This window comes from Cicer arietinum, chromosome 1, assembly GCF_000331145.2.
Source record: "Cicer arietinum cultivar CDC Frontier isolate Library 1 chromosome 1, Cicar.CDCFrontier_v2.0, whole genome shotgun sequence".
Classification (NCBI taxonomy): Eukaryota; Viridiplantae; Streptophyta; class Magnoliopsida; order Fabales; family Fabaceae; genus Cicer; species Cicer arietinum.
The window spans coordinates 23,606,834-23,626,387 of NC_021160.2; the positions used below are offsets into that span (position 1 = coordinate 23,606,834).

Genomic DNA, 19,554 nt, shown 5'->3' on the forward strand with positions numbered 1-19,554 from the left:
AGTTTTGTCATTGAGACTTATATTATAATTTGGGAAGATGGTGAGGACAACACTTCCAACATGGAGTGATGTTAGAGCAGTCCCTATTACAATATTTTCATAATGAAGGTAGTTTGAATCTAAAAGAGCTATTTTACAAAAGACATGTTGATTTTTCCATCCATGAAGGGAGAGGATTAGCCTGACAGCTCCAAAATGTAAAGTTGTGTATCACTCAGATTTCTAGTGGTTTATGAGACCTTTATGAATCTCTAAATCCACTTTTTTTTTGTTGCTCTCAGATTACATTGGTCTAGTCGAGATGACTGAACATATTCTTTCATATGAGGGCGATTTGTAGAGATTAAGTTTCTGATAGATCGGGTGATTGATCTTTGTCTTTTGAAAATATTATAAGGACTTAAATTGGGAGGTATAGTTTTAGTTCTTTGAGCATCTTCTGGGACCACTCTCTATATTATATCCATATCATATGCACCTTATCTTCTAGTTAAAGCTCTGATACCACGATGGTCGGGAGCCTCACATATTATGACACTAGTCTTAACTATACAGTCAAGCGAGACAAACAATAACCTTTCATAGGTATAAAGTCTCAAGCACATACCAACAGCTAAAACTATCATCTCATAATAGAGAGGATCGTAGCATGGATCAATAGTCATATGTTTTCCGATACACAAGATCCTCATTTCTGAGGCGAGTGTAGAGCATAATTACATCTCTTATGGGGGATTTACGATATGAACATAATAATTAGAGTTGAAAGAAGATAAAATTTAGAGGAATATGTTTATACTTAAGCACACTGATGGTTTTATTTCAATTGCTTCTGAGTTCATATGTTATAATACATCTTCTTTTATAGCCAAGGAGTTACACAAAAGGACAAAATACAAACTATTCAAGATCGTGCCATTTTAAGCATTATTAGAATGCTTTACAATTATGGAAGACATATCGACGACACACTTTGACTATTATGCCATATTATTAGCATTCTTTTACACAAGCAGACAAAAGTAGAACTATTCATACAATAATTATACAAGACATATTCATGACTCTTTTGACTCATTAGTCTTTAAAGATAGGCTCGTGACTTGGGGACATATTCTGATCAATCATGTATTCTTATAAAAAGTAGCTAGGGGAATAATGTGACTCATACTGCCAGATATTTTCTAGCATTTATCTCAAAGTTTCTTCATTAGGATTTTCTAAAGTATCAATATCCATTGTATTTTCTTCAAAATTCATTGTTGCTGACTATTGTTCAATTTTCTTTTGAGATTTTTGTTCTGGTTGAGTAGTTTGATCAGAGCTCTCTCCAATTTCTTGTACATTCATTATCTGCCATTGGGATTTTTTAAGAACTTTATGACCTACACATGAAAATTCTTGTGGACTAACCGGCTGCCAGTAGGATGGAAGATTTCCATGACTTATGCAGGTATATCAGCTTGGGTTTTTTCTCGATTAAGGAGATTAATAAAATTGGCATAATCCATTAATTCTTTCATAACTTTTAGAGTTGGAGGATAATCATCAATGGTTTCTCACATATCAACATAATTTGCACAAATGAGGAGTTTAGTCCTGGAATTTATCTGATATGGCTTGTGTAGGATGAAAATTGGGAGCAAATGGGAGTAGTCTGGAAACTTTTTTGTTTTTTTGATAATCTTCACTATAAAATAAAAAAGATTATTTCTTGCGTATTCTTTGAGTCAGGATGGTGAGACAAAAGAATCTATTCCAGGAGGAAAATTCTTGATCGTAGAGGCATGGGGTGGTAATAGTTTGATCATGAGAATCAATGGAAAGGTGTGTGTTTTAGTGATGATCTGGATGGGTTTCATAGGTTTGGAAAGTAAATTAGGAATCAAATTTTGATTTCCTTTGATATATTTTATAGTAAAATCATATTTTGAAAACCAATCTTTGAGCCTAAGAGTTTGGGGATCTTGAGGCATTTTATTTTTAAACTCGAGGATCCTAGGAAAAGAAGAATTATCTATTTGGACTTCAAACTGATAACCCCTCAGGTGGAAATCAAATTTTTGGATACCCAATTTGACTGCAAGTGCTTCCTTGTAAGTGGTGTGCTAATGTTTCTCAGCTTCTTTGAATTGACCACTAGCATGACCGCAATAATGCTTTACTCCATTAATTTTTTCTATCAGGACTACACCCTAATAATGATCACTGGCATCAGTTTGTAGAATTTTTTTTCCATTTCCATGAATTTTCAGGGCGGGTGGAGTTTGTGTATCCCTTTTAAGGGCTTTGACGGCTTCAGTATGCTTCATTTCCCATGGTGGAGGATTTTTTCTGAGTAACTGCGATAGTGGACTTGTGTATTTTGCAAGCTTTGAAATGAAATTCCTGATATAATTGATTATACCAAGAAATTGTTGGATTTGTTTAATGGTGAGTTTTTCATCAGGAAAATTTCACAATTTTTGAGCAATATGAGGTTGAGGTTGATATTTCCCTGGAGAGATGAGCAAATTAGAATCAGATTCTTCCCCGATTGCATAGTTTGGACAAAGGTCATTGGTAGTAGCCTCCCAAATAAAGATATTGTTGTGGGTATGAATGTTTATTCAACAGCAAATAGGCTTCAAATTCTCCCTTCAGGAATCAAATTTCAACGAGAATTTAAACTTATTCAGGAATATTAAAGTTGTATTCCCTTTTTGAAGTTTCTACTGAATATGAAGAAATTAAGTCCAAAATGCTCAAAATTTGTGCAGACAGTCATGAAAAATTCTCTCATCCAAAACCTTTATGGAAAAACAAAGACTTTTTTGTCCAACTTCCTTTCAATCTCAATGAGGATATCAATCCAACCAAAGCTACTCATCCAGGAATGAGTCCATCAGATTTAGCTTTGGCCCGGGAAGAATGAAACCAGTTACACAAACAAGGTCTGATAGAAGCCATAAATTCTGAATTAGCTTGCCAAGCATTTTATGTTGAAAAGAGATATGAAAAAATAAGAGGGAAAAAGAGGTTAGTAATTGATTATAAACCTCTTAATCATTTTCTGAATGATGATAAATTTCCCATTCCGAAAACCCTCTTCATTAAATATCTTCCTCAAAGATGCTCAGATCTATTCCAAGTTTGATATGACGTCAGGATTTTGGCAATTAGGTGTTGATCCTAAGGACCGTTGCAAAACAGCGTTCTGCATTCCTAATACCCAATACCAATGGACAGTATTACCATTTGAGATCGAGGTAGCTCCCTCACTATTTCAAGAGGTCTTGACTAGAATTTTTGAGCTCATTCTTAATAGTATCCTCATCTATATCGATGATGTGTTGTTACTCTCAAAAGATGAAAATGCTCATAAACAGTTATTGGACCAATTTTCCCAAACAAAAGTCAATTAGCCCAAACATAAATCGATCTTTTAGGAATGCATTTCTCTCAAGAGAAATATGAACCTCAACCTCATATTGCTCAAGAATTGTTAAATTTTCCTGATGAAAATCTCACCATTAAACAAATCCAGCAATTTCTTGGTATAATCCATTATATCAGAAATTTCATCCCAAAGCTTGCAAAAAACACAAGTCCACTGTCACAATTACTCAGGAAAAATCATCCATCATGGGAAATGAAGCATAATGAAGTCGTTAAAGCCTTGAAAAGGGTTGCACAAACTCCACATGCCCTGAAAATTCCTGGAAATATAAAAAGAATTCTACAAACTAATGCCAATGATCTTTATTGGGGTGCAGTCCTGATAGAACAAATTAATGGAGAAAAAAATTAATGTGGTCATGCTAGGGGTCAATTCAAAGAAGCTGAGAAACATTACCATACCACTTACAAGGAAGCACTTGCAGTCAAATTGATTATCCAAAAATTTGATTTCCACCTGAGGGGTTATCAGTTTGAAGTCCAAATGGATAATTCTTCTTTTCCTAGCATCCTCGAGTTTAAAAATAAAATGCCTCCAGATCCCCAAACTCTTAGGCTCAAAGATTGGTTTTCAAGATATGATTTTACTGTAAAACATATCAAAGAAAATCAAAATTTGATTTCTGATTTACTTTCAAGACCTATGAAACCCATTTAGATCATCACTAAAACACACACATTTCCATTGATTCTCATGATCAAACTACTAATAGCCCATGCCTCTACGATCAAGAATTTTCCTCCTGAAATAGATTCATCTTTCTCACCATCCCGACTCAAAGAATACGCCAGAAATAATCTTTTTTATTTTATGGCGAAGGTTATAAAAAAGACCAAAAAAAATTCCAGATCACTCCCCTTTTCTTCTAGATATACCCTTCTATTTACCATTCATGATAGACCTAAATTTTAAGTTTACTATAAATCATTTATGGTATATTTCGTGTGCAACTAGTTTATACGTTATGCCTATCTTTGTCCCAACTGAAGCAATGTACAAACACCTAACAGATCTAAAGAATCACAACTCTTTGATTTGGACTACACTTGGATGGTACTCTCCACTGGAATGGTGGAGAAAACAACTAAAACCATTCTTAGATGAGGTCAAAGGAAGAAGATTAACACAAGAACCTATTAGCAAACTTAAGACGGGTTTCAACCTACATAGGCCATATCAGATAGATTCTAGGACTAAACTCCTCATTTGCGCAAATTATGCTAATCGATGGGAAACCAATGATGATTATCCTCCAAATCTAAAATTTATGAAATAATTAATGGATTATGTCAATTTTATTAATCTCCATAATCGAGAAAAAACCAAGTTGATACGACCTGCATAAGTCATGGAAATCTTTCATCCAAGTGGCAGCCGGTTAGTCCACAAGAATTTTCATGTGTAGGTCATAGAGTTCTTAAAAAAATCTCAATGGCAAATAATGAGAGTACAAGAAATTGGAAAGAGCTCTGATCAAACTACTCATCCAGAACAAAACTCTCAAATGAAAATTGAACAACAGTTGCAATAATGAATATTGAAGAAAATTCAATGGATATTGATACTTCAGAAAATCCTAATGAAGAAACTTTGATCAGAAAAATACTTGTCTGATCAGAATTTGTCTCCATGTCACGAGCCTATCTTTAAAGACTAATAGTCAAAAGAGTCATGAATATGTCTTGTATAATTATTGTATGAATAGTTGTACTTTTGTTTGTTTGTGTAAAAGAATGCTAATAATATGGCATAATAGTAAAAATATGTCGAAGATATATCTTCTATAATTGTAAAGCATTCTAATAATGCTTATAATGGCATGATCATGAATAGTTTGTATTTTGTCCTTTTGTTTAACTCCTTAACTATAAAAGGAGATGTATTGTAACTTATGAACTCATAAGCAATTGAAATAAAACCATCAGTGTGCTTAAGTATAAACATGTTCTTCTAAATTTTCTCTTTCTAAAAACTCTAATTATTATGTCAATATCGTAAATCCCCCATAAAAGATGCAATTGTGCTCTACAATCTCTTTCCTCACAACCATTTTCCTCATTTTATTCCTTTATATATATATATATATATACATTTTTTTTTCTTTTTCTTTTATTGTCTTTTTTTAAAATAAACCTCAAATTTAATCAATCAAGTTGAGCACCCCACACTTATTTAAGGAGAGAATCATTTATTCCAAAATTGAGTCAATTCATTGTTTTTCACTTTTAGGTTTCTAATGAGCTATATAACAAAGAATGAGATAATTAGGCTCAAAGGGGCTTAAACAAATGAATAATTGTAAGGTAAGCTTATTTGGCTAGTATCTTAACAAGAAACAAATGCCTAGATCATTTCAATATATGCATGCGGACAAGAGTCAAATCAAGTTTTAGTATAACTAGCAATCATGAGTGAGATAACACATAAGAAAAAATAAGTTGGAAAAATGTATTTCATTCATAATAAGGCTCAAAATCTAACAAAGGTTAATGACTTATCACAAATGATACACAATTTAACATTTTAATCCAAATTATTTTACCAAGAATGCAACGATACTATTCAATCATGTCAATCCAAACAAACTCACAACATTTACAACAACAAAATCTGATGAAAAACCATGCAGTGAAATGCACATTTTTAATTATTTATTTCTTTTAAATTTTAGTTTTATTTTTATTTTTATTTTTTGAAATTCCATAACAAATAAAATCCCTGTTTAAAATCCCTATTTACACATTGCCCTCAATGAAAGTAACAAGTATAAAATAAGAGTAAAGAAAAGGAGTTCCCTGTTTAAACTTCAGTGTAGGTGGGTTTTTCCAATGTGAGTTCTTCTATGGTAGCATTTTCAACCACAGAGCTCTCATGGAGTAGCTTGAGGCGTTTTCCATTTACTTTAAACATTTTGTCGGTGTTCTCACGTTTTATTTCCACTGCACCATGAGGAAGAATGTTAGTAACAACAAAAGGGTCAATCCATTTGGATTGAAGTTTCACAGTCATAATTTTCAGACGGGAGTTGAATAGTAAACTTTTGGCCAATCAAAAATTCTTCCTAGATCACATGGTTGTAGAATGATTTATTGGTGGAGTATGAGAAATCATTGTCAGCGGGTGAATCCAAATAGAGCATGTTTGCCGCTACAAGGTTATCAAAATGGATAACAATTTTAGGTATGCAAAAAAATATTACTAAAATTAAATGAAATTGATTTTTCTAATTACCTTTGTTCCATCTATAGTTGTTTTTAGACAAACATTAGTCAGTTGGTTTAAAAGTACCATGCTCTTAAAAAGCACCAAGTCATTCCGAAAAACAACCGGCCCTTCAAAACCCACAACATGTTGTTAGATACATTAAATTTTAAAGTAAATCTTTAATTGTAGTGGATGAATTCATATTATCTCCAAGTAGTCACATAACTATTGGTTTTAAATTTGACTGAACTTCTACTTTAACAAAATAATAAAATAAATTTTTTTTATGTATCTCATCAACAGTGATATAACAGTATTAGTTGAATTTGACATCCAGTTGTTGAGGTAAGTTGTTTATTCTATCACTATTAGATGAATAAGAAAAGAGAGATGAAAGAAACAAAATACATGATGAAAGTTGTGAATGAGAGTTGCGAGTGAAAGGGATATTGATGAGAGTTGTCAGTGATAGGGGGAGCGATGAGAGTTGTGAATGAGAGATGTGAGTGAGAGGAAGAGTGATCAGAGTTGTTAGTTAAAGGGAGAGTGATTAGAGTGAGAGAGATGAGAGTTGTGAGTGCGAGGGAGAGTGGTTAGAGCAGGAGTGATGAGAGTTGAGAGTGAGAGTGATAGTGAGAAGGAGAGAAAGTTGAGGGAAATAATGATTTTGGTTGGGAATGAGTGATTTTGGTTACAAAAGAATAGAATTAGAAATCCACCCACACTAAAAATTTAAATTAGAAAATTCTTTTGAAGAATAGAATTAAAGACAAAACTATATCTCATGATATGGAAGGCTCCCGGCCAGCGTGGTATTAGAGCCTTGTTCTAAAAGAGGGGGTGCATATGGTATGAATATGATAAAGAGAATGAGTAAGGAAGGAACCACTAAATCATGGAAACAACCGAGTCTAACCAACCTATCGAATATACTTATGTTCCTGATGATGTACAAATTGCTGAAATCGTACCACGTCTTTTAAGTCCATATAACATCTTTAAAAGACAAAGATCTTTCACCAGATCTATCAGAAACCTGATCACAACCAGCCGTCCTCATATGAAAGAGTACGTACAATCTTCACGACTTGACCAGTGCATCCTCAGAGCGACAAACCAAGAGTAGTATGTTAATTTAGAGATTCCGCTGAATCTTATAAATCATTGGAAAAGTGAAGGATACACAGCCTTGCACTTTGGAGCTGTTAGATTGATCATTTCTCTTCATGGAAGGAAAAATCTCCTTATTTTCTGTAAGATAGCGTTGTTAGACTCTAGCTATCTTCACTATGAAAACGCAGTCATCGGGACTGTTCTAACTTCACTACATGCAGGAAGCGTAGTCCTCACTATCTTCCCGAATTACAACGTAAGTCTTAATGACAGTACCTTGTCAACACGGCTTAAGGTCCAAGTTCAGATCACCGGAACTGATCAGATTCTAGAAGCCTTGTCTGCAACTCTTCATCACCAGATAATCTATCGACTCCAAAATCATTCGATAGATTTACCACTCACAGGATGTTCTTCAGATTCGTTATTGGTAGTCACCAATAAAGAAGAAGAAACACCCTCTATTGTCCAAATCCCTAGGAAAATATCGAGAGAAGAATTAACACAACTGATTCCTCTTGAATGGATCACTAACTATGAAAAGATGCAACAAGACAGAAGGCCGATCCAATCTCAAGAAGCAACTTTTAGGAGATCATCTGTTGACAAAACAATCAAAATGATCTTCAAAAACCCAGATGAAGGAAGTAGCTCATCCTCTCAGATCTTCCAAACTCTGATGATTCAACCAGTGCTCGAGGAAGACTGGTGTCCTATCCATGCGGTTACGACAAATGGAAAACCCGTCTATACAGATAAAATAGACAAACATTTTATTTGGGATGTAGATCCTACCAAGTGTGACCCAGACTGTGACTGTTGGATGCATGATGATGAAATGGATGAGTATATCATCCGCCCTAGAAGGAAAAATAAAGGTAGGTGTAAACCACCACCACCTCCACAAAGAAGGACTGATCCGTACAATGGTCCTTGGGTAGGAATCCGAAAAAGAGCTCATCCTCTCCAGATTTATGAAGAAGCTCTTAGGATCCTCAGAGAAGAAAACCTTATTCCACCAGATGATCCTGATCTTATTTCATGGTCTCCCTCAGACCATTATAAACCTTTAGAACCTCCAAAAAATATCAATCCAATCCCTTGCTTCATGTACACAGCTTTTACCCCAGAATATGACCAACAATTCCCTACTCTAGAAAGAAAGGTAGACCCAATCACAAACAGGTCATCCAAACCTTTCATACAACCCACTGAAGTCCAACCTGATGGAAAACTCAAACCTTTAACCCAGGAAGAAGAAGTTCTAAATTGGCAATCTGAGAACATGATTGCTCAAAATGACACTCTCCAGAATTTAAATAGAAAGGTGAATAAGATTACAGAAAAGATAGAAGAAACATATGAAGATCTCAAGTTTCTGTCACAAAAGATGCAAAAACATTACAGAACCTTGAAAGCTCAAGTTTCTAAGTTGGATCATGACTTAAGAAGGATGTTGGAAGAACGAACTTTTGGTCAAGAGTTTGATCAAAAAGAAAGAGAAATCAGAATGTTACAAGGCCAATTGAAAGAGATTGATGATTTCTTGAGAGCCTCAAAAAAGGAAGAATCTAAACACGTTGAAGATCCTTTCTTTAATCCTCCTAACTTTCCTTCTTATTTCTCACGACCAAATAGACCATCTCCTTTATATCCAACATATGCTTCTTCACCACCAGATTACGCTAAATACATACCCACAACCTATAGACCAAAATCTGCCAGAACTGAGAAAGCCTCAACCTCCAGGTCCAAAGAAAAAATCACTTGCTTAAGTGTATCATCCTCTGATTCCCAGGATGTCCCTGAAACACCTTCTCCAAAATTTCAGAAAGAAAAGATCCCTGAAAAAAGTTTCCAAGCCATGACAATCACGGAGAACGAAAAATTCCCACAAGAAAGTAATTCTCTTCCACAATCCTCAAAGGGTGAATATTCCTCTACCTTTGAAGAAAATGATTCTTCTAAAGATACGTCAACTGATAAAAGATCTGAATCCTTTTCATCAGCATCGGAACAAGAATTAGAATCTGAAAGGAATTATGCGAATATCTCCAAACTTTTTAGGGTGAATGTAAAGGAGGAAGGATCCATTTATGAAGACTCATTCGAAGAAAATCCAGTCTCGGGGAAAACAAAAATAAACAATGGACCATGGTTCACGCTTGATGATATACCACCCAGTCTTTGGAGAAAAATACTCCTTGAATTTGGCGCTTGGCTTGACACTCAAATGATGAAAACAGGTGCAGACACTTACAAGATTATTGAAGAATTTTGCTGCCGAATGACGGGTACGTTGAAAGAATGGTACCATAATCTTGGTAGCTTCAAACAAGACGAATTACACAGATTGGTGAATACTGTTGCGGTCCTTGGAATTCTCCACAATGAATTCATTGGTGATATGGAGATATTTGACAGGAAAAGCAGACAAGAGTTCTTTGAGGTGAGATGTTCCCTTAAAGTCAAAGACCTTTAAAGACATTATCAAAGAATGATCTAGAGGTATTATGTCCTCAATGGTTTCAATGATCATACTCTAAAAAATACATATATCTCATCGCTACCTCAAGAACTCCAGCCAGAAATTCATAGGATGATAGCAGCTGCTCAAAAGGGTGTTAAAACCTTGAGTCTCGGTCAGATATACCAAATAGCATTAGAAGCACTTGAAAAGCTTTGTAGATTGCACCAGCATTTCTTAGAAATTGTACAACAAAAATCTAAATTTACCAAGGCATGCAAGAAGCCTTATCTGGAAATTAAGTGCAAAGATAAAATATGCAGTTGTGCAACAGGAAAGAAACATCATCGGCAAAAATACATCAAGCCTTCTAGAATCTTCAAGAAGGTAAGGAAAAGGAAAGCTTTGAAGTTCTTCAAAAAGAAACCGTTTAGGGGAAAAAAGGAAAATCAAAGGTGTTTTGTCTGTGGAGAAAAAGGACATTTTTCTAAGAGATGTCCTAACAAAACCAACAAAGCCGCCAAGTTGATCAACTCCCTCCAACCTCTAGAAGGTGATCTAGAATCATTGTATTCAGAACAAAGCTTTGCCGATGAAGAAACAATTTTCGCTCTTCAAAATTCTTCCTCAGATAACTCTTCTTCAGACGAAACGTCGTTCTCTGAATCATAAGATGATAGATGTTTTCCTATTTACTCATTCAAGGAAATAGGAAGCACTTTACCTACTCCTCATCTCCCTTGTGTGGAGATCCATGTCCTCGCCTCAAAATTTTCTCATCACAAGAAAGTTATAGTCTATATGGATACCGGTGCACAGATCACAGTGATGAACCCAAGCATTCTCCCTACAGAAGCATGGGTGAAACATGCTACATACTTTGTAGCAGCAGATGGAAACACTTTCAGGACAAATTTGATGACAAAAGAAAGAATTGGAATCAGATTCTTCCCCGAATGCTATCCAAGTGCAGTCCAAATTAGGGAGTTGTGATTTTTTGGATATGTCAGGTGCTTATACATTGCTTTAGTTGGGACATAGATAGGCATAACATACAAACTAGTTGCCCACCAAATATACCATAAATGATTTTCAGTAAACTTAAACTTTGGGTCTATCATAAATGGTAAGTAGAACGGTGTGTCTATACGGAAAAGGGAATGATTTGGAAATCTTTTCATCTCTTTCATGATTTTCACCATAAAATAAAAAAGATTATTTTTGGCGTACTCTTTGAGTCTAGATGGTGAAAAAGACGGTTCCACTCCAGGAGGAAAATCTTTGATGGTAGAGCCATGGGCTGGTAGTGATTTGAGCATAACGATCAACGGAAAGGTGTGTTTTTTGGTGACAATCTAGATAGGCTTCATAGGTCTTGAAAGCAAATAAGGAATCAAGTTTTGATTTCCTTTGATATGTTTTACCGTAAAATCGTATCTCAAAAACCAATCTTTTAGCCTAAGAGTTTGGGGATCCGGAGGCATTTTATTCTTAAATTCAAGGATCCTAGGGAAAAAAGAATTGTCCATTTGGACCTCGAACTGATAACCCCTCAGGTGGAAGTCAAATTTTTGTATTCCCAACTTAACTACAAGTGCTTCTTTGTAGGTGGTGTGATAATGTTTTTCGGCTTCCTTGAATTGTCCACTAGCATGACCACAATAGTGTTTTACTCCATCGATCTCTTCTATCAAGACTGTGCCCCAATAATGATCACTGGCATCAGTTTGTAAAATTCTTTTCCCATTTCCAGGAATTTTTAGGGCAGGTGGAGTTTGTGCAATCCTTTTCAAAGTTTTGATAGCTTCAGTATGCTTTGGTCCCACGGCGGAGAGTTTTTCCTAAGCAACTGTGATAGTGGACTTGTATATCTAGCCAACTTTGGGATGAAATTCCGGATATAATTAATTATTCCAAGAAATTGCTGGATTTGTTTGACTGTGAGGTTTTCATCTGGAAAATTTAACAGTTCTTGGGCTATGTGAGGCTGAGGTTGATATTTCCCTTGAGAGAAATGCATTCCCAAAAAATCGATCTCCGTTTGGACTATCTGGCTCTTCTTTTCGGATAACATTATTCTATGATCTTGGGCTATTTGGGAAAATTGGCCCAATAACTGTTTATGAGCCTTTTCATCTTTTGAAAATAACAACACATCATCGATGTAAATGAGAATACTATCGATAATGGGCTAAAAAAATTTAGTCATGGCCTTTTGAAATAGTAAGGGAGCTACTTTAAGCCCAAATGGCAATACTGTCCATTGGTATTGAGCGTTAGGGATGCAGAACGCCGTTTTGTAACGATCCTTAGGATCAATACCCAATTGCCAAAATCCCAACTTCATATCAAACTTGGAATAGATCTGAGCATCTTTGAGGAAGATGCTTATGGAAGAGGTTTTAGGAATGAGAAATTTGTCATCTTTCAGAAAATGGTTAAGAGGTTTATAATCAATGACCAACCTCTTTTTTCCCATTATTTTTTCAGATCTCTTTTCCACATAAAATGCTTGGCAAGCCCATTCGGATTTTGTGGGTTATATCAGACCTTGTTGGAGTAACTTATTGCATTCTTCCCGAGCCAAAGCTAAATCTGAGGGGCTCATTCCTGGATGAGTAGCTTTGGGTGGATTGATATCTTCGTTAAGCTTGAAGGGAAGTTGGACAAAAAATTCTTTGTTTGTCCATAGAGGTTTTGGATGAGAGAATTGTCCATGATTGTCTGCACAAAGTTTGAGTAGTTTGGATTTGATTTCTTCGTATCCAGCAGGAACTTCAGAAAGGGAATACAACTTTAATATTCCTGAGTAAGGTTTAAATTCTCGCTTAAATTTGATTCCTGTAGGGAGAATTTGAAGCCTATTTGTTGTTGAATAAACATCCATTCCCACAACAATATCTTTGTTTGGGAGGCTACTACCAATGACCTTCGTCCAAACTATGCATTCGGGGAAGAATCTGATTCCAATTCTTTCTTTTGTCATCAAATCTGTCCTGAAAGTGTTTCCATCTGCTGCTACAAAGTATGTAGCATGTTTCACCCATGCTTCTGTAGGGAGAATGCTTGGGTTCATCACTGTGATCTGTGCACCGGTATCCATATAAACTATAACTTTCTTGGGATGAGAAAATTTTGAGGCGAGAACATGGATCTCCACACAAGGGAGATGAGGAGTAGGTAAAGTGCTTCCTATTTCCTTGAATGAGTAAATAGGAAAACATATATCATCTTATGATTCAGAGAACGACGTTTCGTCTGAAGAAGAGTTATCTGAGGAGGAATTTTGAAGAGCGAAAATTGTTTCTTCATCGGCAAAGCTTTGTTCTGAATACAATGATTCTAGGTCACCTTCTAGAGGTTGGAGGGAGTTGATCAACTTGGCGGCTTTGTTGGTTTTGTTAGGACATCTCTTAGAAAAATGTCCTTTTTCTCCACAGACAAAACACCTTTGATTTTCCTTTTTTCCCCTAAACGGTTTCTTTTTGAAGAACTTCAAAGCTTTCCTTTTCCTTACCTTCTTGAAGATTCTAGAAGGCTTGATGTATTTTTGCCGATGATGTTTCTTTCCTGTTGCACAACTGCATATTTTATCTTTGCACTTAATTTCCAGATAAGGCTCCTTGCATGCCTTGGTAAATTTAGATTTTTGTTGTACAATTTCTAAGAAATGCTGGTGCAATCTACAAAGCTTTTCAAGTGCTTCTAATGCTATTTGGTGTATCTGGCTGAGACTCAAGGTTTTAACACCCTTTTGAGCAGCTGATATCATCATATGAATTTCTGGCTGGAGTTCTTGAGGTAGCGATGAGATATATGTATTTTTTAGAGTATGATCATTGAAACCATTAAGGACATAATACCTCTAGGTCATTCTTTGATAATGTCTTTAAAGATCTTTGACTTTAAGGGAACATCTCATCTCAAAGAACTCTTGTCTGCTTTTCCTGTCAAATATCTCCATATCACCAATGAATTCATTGTGGAGAATTCCAAGGACCGCAACAGTATTCACCAATCTGTGTAATTCGTCTTGTTTGAAGCTACCAAGATTATGGTACCATTCTTTCAACGTACCCGTCATTCGGCAGCAAAATTCTTCAATAATCTTGTAAGTGTCTGCACCTGTTTTCATCATTTGAGTGTCAAGCCAGGCGCCAAATTCAAGGAGTATTTTTCTCCAAAGACTGGGTGGTATATCATCAAGCGTGAACCATGGTCCATTGTTTATTTTTGTTTTCCCCGAGACTGGATTTTCTTCGAATGAGTCTTCATAAATGGATCCTTCCTCCTTTACATTCACCCTGAAAAGTTTGGAGATATTCGCATAATTCCTTTCAGATTCTAATTCTTGTTCTGATGCTGATGAAAAGGATTCAGATCTTTCATCAGTTGACGTATCTTTAGAAGAATCGTTTTCTTCAAAGGTAGAGGAATATTCACCCTTTGAGGATTGTGGAAGAGAATTACTTTTCTTGTGGGAATTTTTGGTTCTCCGTGATTGTCATGGCTTGGAAACTTTTTTCAGGGATCTTTTCTTTCTGAAATTTTGGAGAAGGTGTTTCAGGGACATCCTGGGAATCAGAGGATGATACACTTAAGCAAGTGATTTTTTCTTTGGACCTGGAGGTTGAGGCTTTCTCAGTTCTGGCAGATTTTGGTCTATAGGTTGTGGGTATGTATTTAGCGTAATCTGGTGGTGAAGAAGCATATGTTGGATATAAAGGAGATGGTCTATTTGGTCGTGAGAAATAAGAAGGAAAGTTAGGAGGATTAAAGAAAGGATCTTCAACGTGTTTATATTCTTCCTTTTTTGAGGCTCTCAAGAAATCATCAATCTCTTTCAATTGGCCTTGTAACATTCTGATTTCTCTTTCTTTTTGATCAAACTCTTGACCAAAAGTTCGTTCTTCCAACATCCTTCTTAAGTCATGATCCAACTTAGAAACTTGAGCTTTCAAGGTTCTGTAATGTTTTTGCATCTTTTGTGACAGAAACTTGAGATCTTCATATGTTTCTTCTATCTTTTCTGTAATCTTATTCACCTTTCTATTTAAATTCTGGAGAGTGTCATTTTGAGCAATCATGTTCTCAGATTGCCAATTTAGAACTTCTTCTGCCTGGGTTAAAGGTTTGAGTTTTCCATCAGGTTGGACTTTAGTGGGTTGTATGAAAGGTTTGGATGACCTGTTTGTGATTGGGTCTACCTTTCTTTCTAGAGTAGGGAATTGTTGGTCATATTTTAGGGTAAAAGCTGTGTACATGACGCAAGGGATTGGATTGATATTTTTTGGAGGTTCTAAAGGTTTATAATGGTCTAAGGGAGACCATGAAATAAGGTCAGGATCATCTGGTGGAATAAGGTTTTCTTCTCTGAGGATCCTAAGTGCTTCTTCATAAATCTGGGGAAGAGGAGCTCTTTTTCGGATTCCTACCCAAGGACCATTGTCCGAATCAGTCCTTCTTTGTGGAGGTGGTGGTGGTTTACACCTACCTTTATTTTTCCTTCTAGGGCGGATGATATACTCATTCATTTCATCATCATGCATCCAACAGTCACAGTTTGGATCACACTTGGTAGGATCTACATCCCAAATGAATTGTCCGTCTATTTTATCTATATAGATGGGTTTTCCATTTGTCGTAACCGCATGGATAGGACACCAGTCTTCCTTGAGCACTGGTTGAATCATCAAAGTTTGGAAGATCTGAGAGGATGAGCTACTTCCTTCATCTGGGTTTTTGAAGATCGTCTTGACTGTTTTGTCAACAGATGATCTCCTAAAAGTTGCTTCATGAGATTAGTCATGGCCTTTTGAAATAGTGAGGGAGCTACTTTAAGCCCAAATGACAATATTGTCCATTGGTATTGAGCGTTAGGGATGCAGAACGCCGTTTTGTAACGATCCTTAGGATCAATACCCAATTGCCAAAATCCCGACTTCATATCAAACTTGGAATAGATCTGAGCATCTTTGAGGAAGATGTTTAGTGAAGAGGTTTTAGGAATGGGAAATTTGTCATCTTTCAGAAAATGGTTAAGAGGTTTATAATCAATGACCAACCTCTTTTTTCCCCTTATTTTTTCAGATCTCTTTTCCACATAGAATGATTGGCAAGCCCATTCGGATTTTGTGGGTTATATCAGACCTTGTTGGAGTAACTGATTGCATTATTCCCGGGCCAAAGCTAAATCTGAGGGACGCATTCCTGGATGAGTAGCTTTGGTTGGATTGATATGTTCGTTAAGCTTGAAGGGAAGTTGGACAAAAAAGTCTTTGTTTGTCCATAGAGGTTTTGGATGAGAGAATTGTCCATGATTGTCTGCACAAAGTTTGAGTAGTTTGGATTTGATTTCTTCGTATCCAGCAGGAACTTCAGAAAGGGAATACAACTTTAATATTCTTGAGTAAGGTTTAAATTCTCGTTTAAATTTGATTCCTATAGGGAGAATTTGAAGCCTATTTGCTGCTGAATAAACATTCATTCCCACAACAATATCTTTGTTTGGGAGGCTACTACCAATGACCTTCGTCCAAACTATGCATTCGGGGAAGAATCTGATTCCAATTCTTTCTTTTGTCATCAAATATGTCCTGAAAGTCGTCTTAAGTTTATGAAAATCGTCAGATATGGTCTCTGTATTATGAAAATCGTCTTAAGTTTACCAACAGCTTCCTGTGTTAATTTCGTTCCTTTGACCTCGTCTAAGACTGGTTCTAATTGTTTTCTCCACCATTCTAATGGAGAATACCATCCAAGTGCAGTCCAAATTAGGGAGTTGTGATTTTTTGGATCTGTCAGGTGCTTATACATTGCTTCAGTTGGGACATAGATAGACATAACATACAAATTAGTTGCACACCAAATATACTATAAATGATTTTCAGTAAACTTAAACTTTGGGTCTATCATAAATGGCAAGTAGAATGGTGTGTCTACACGGAAAGGGGAATGATCTAGAAATCTTTTCATCTCTTTCATGATTTTAACCATAAAATAAAAAAGATTATTTTTTACGTACTCTTTGAGTCTAGATGGTGATAAAGACGGTTCCACTCCAGGAGGAAAATCTTTGATTGTTTTTTAGAATTTCGTTTTTCTATCTGTAACTTTCAATTATAATTATATATATTATTTCTAAAAAAATTTTTTATTTTATATTTATTGATACTTAAAAATACATCAATAATAAATATAAATAATTAGTTAAAAATATAAATAATTTAGCAAAATAATTAATATAAACTTATGATTAATAATAGAAAAAAATAACAATTAATACTTATGATTATAAATAATTTTATTTTTAATCATTATAAAAAATTATCATTTATTTAGTTCTTAAAAAAATATTATTTGCCTTTTATTTTATTTTGAAAAAGTATTTTTGTAAAAAAATGATATTTTTAAAAAATATTTTTATATAATTAAATTAAAGACTAAAAATAAATTAAAAAAGTTTAAAAATTAATTAAAAAGTCAAAATTCTATACAACCTAAAAATATATTTAACCAAATAAAACACTTTCATTTTATTAAATTATAAAAAAAATAAAAAAAAATCGAAACTTTAACTAATTGGCCGATCCTGATTGGAGATAACATGATTTTGGAGATAATATGGTTTTGGTTTGTAAAATGAGTTCTGCAAATTGAAATTGTGGTGCATAGTGACCTGAAACACAAAAGAATATATTATCATCCATCATAACCTCCAAAATAAACATTATATTCATATAACACATAACCTCTAAAATAATGCTAGGTTGGAGTGGAATGGGGCATAGGATGGAAGTGTTTAGCCTTTACTATGCTATGTCACAATCATTTCTTTAGCAGCCCATTTAGTTTCCAATCAAGCATAGCCTAAGCATGCAGTTCTCCAAGAGTATTTATATATAATGATGTTATGGTGTTTGTAGTAGTATCAAAAGGTTAGGCTTATAATAGATTCACAATTGAACCAACCTTTTTCCTAGTTTACCCTATTTTACATATATAAACAAAAACGACATCATATAACTGAATTTCAACATCAACAGAAACCACATAAGGCTTTAAATTAGAACCCTTCATAACTCACAAGCCATGTGAGAAGTTCCAAATACAAAATCACAACAATAGATAATAACACCAAAGGAAGTAAAACAGTTACACACCCATAAAAAAGCAGACACTTTTTCATCTTCAAGTTCTTCATATTCATTAGTTCCAACAAACAAACCTACTTCACAATCTCACTTTCTCTAACATTTACCAGAAGTTGTTTTATCACCCAGTGATCCATCTATACATAAAATTCAATGACCGAAACATATAAAAATGCAAACTTTCACAGTTTTCAGACACCCAACAACCCAATTCAAGTCCTGTCTATAATTACGGATAAACAATATAAATTAAAATTACAATAAAATAAAAAATCCAAAAAAGGAGCAAAAATGAAACTGACCCAGAAGAAGAGAATGAAGCAGCAGGAAGAGAACAGTAGAAAAATTGCTTCATTGGGGTTGGGAAGGTTTGTCCTTGTTATCACCATGAGAAGAAGAAGGGTTGTTATTGTTGGAGTTGAAAGAGGGTATCGGGTTTTCACCTTTGATAAACCAACCAAGGGCAAAGAAAGCAGTTCAAGCAAGAATGGAAGTTCCCCAAGCGTGGCAGTACCAATTACTATACTGTCTAATTGCGTATTTCCATTCATATGGCTCTTGTGGGTTGAATATTTGGTTGAGCCATGATCGCCATGGGAGGAGGAAGAAGAAGAAGGTGGAAGAGGGATTTTGGTTTTGGTTTTGGTTTTGGGGTTAGTCTCACTCTCACTGATGCTGGAAATAGAAATGGAAGCAACCGACTCTTTGCTTTTCCTGTGAGACTCACTTCATATGCAAATTACAATCACAACCTTATCAAAGATTGAAAATAATATATAGTTTTGAAAATAAAACTTTTAAAATTATTATAGTCATGGATAATGTAGGAGAGAGAAAGAACACTGACAGATTCGTTCGTGAAGGGGCTTCTCACTAGAAACATAACACGTTTTCCTCTACTAATTTTGGGGCCCTCATGAATTATTATCACCACGCCAGTGCCCCAATTTAATATAAAATTGCGTGAATTCTGGGGATAAGAGGGGACCACATGGAAGAAGGGTCAAATCAGTGGGAGAAGGTGGAGCAGTTGCACTCTATACTCTCTGCTCATATTCTTGTGTAGTACTCTCTTGCCTTTTATGAACACTATACAATAATAACTTTGAACGAAGCCTAATCATAGATTTTCCACAAGACAAGTTTTAATTAGAATTGATAAAATAATTAAATAATAA

General features: G+C 35.1%; 2 protein-coding genes across 7 annotated transcripts in view; both read right to left on the reverse strand.

Moving 5' to 3' along the window:
- The window catches only part of LOC101490651 (uncharacterized), a 23,813-nt gene extending 6,572 nt beyond the window's left edge, over window positions 1-17,241 (reverse strand). For both annotated transcript variants that reach the window (XM_073364568.1, XM_073364571.1), the window contains exon 1: window positions 11,454-17,241. In XM_073364568.1, the coding sequence (XP_073220669.1) occupies window positions 14,690-15,916 (1,227 nt within the window). In that variant the 5' untranslated portion in view covers window positions 15,917-17,241 and the 3' untranslated portion in view covers window positions 11,454-14,689. The remainder of the gene's footprint in view (window positions 1-11,453) is intronic.
- Window positions 1,103-19,256, reverse strand: LOC140919063 (uncharacterized). Of its 5 annotated transcripts, none has more exons than XM_073364580.1 (4): window positions 18,679-19,246; window positions 17,802-17,901; window positions 6,671-6,771; window positions 1,103-6,378 (listed from the first exon to the last, which is right to left on the reverse strand). In XM_073364580.1, the coding sequence occupies exons 1-4, from the start codon at window positions 18,925-18,927 to the stop codon at window positions 6,370-6,372; spliced, it is 459 nt and encodes a 152-aa protein (XP_073220681.1). In that variant the 5' UTR covers window positions 18,928-19,246; the 3' UTR covers window positions 1,103-6,369. The 5 variants fall into 5 exon arrangements, 3 of the variants coding, with proteins under 3 accessions (XP_073220681.1, XP_073220680.1, XP_073220677.1); XR_012161688.1 differs by lacking the exon at window positions 1,103-6,378 and adding an exon at window positions 6,385-6,586 and having other exon boundaries at window positions 17,796-17,901; window positions 18,679-19,256; XM_073364576.1 differs by lacking the exon at window positions 1,103-6,378 and adding an exon at window positions 6,385-6,586 and having other exon boundaries at window positions 18,679-19,255.
- Between the last annotated feature and the right edge of the window lie 298 nt (window positions 19,257-19,554).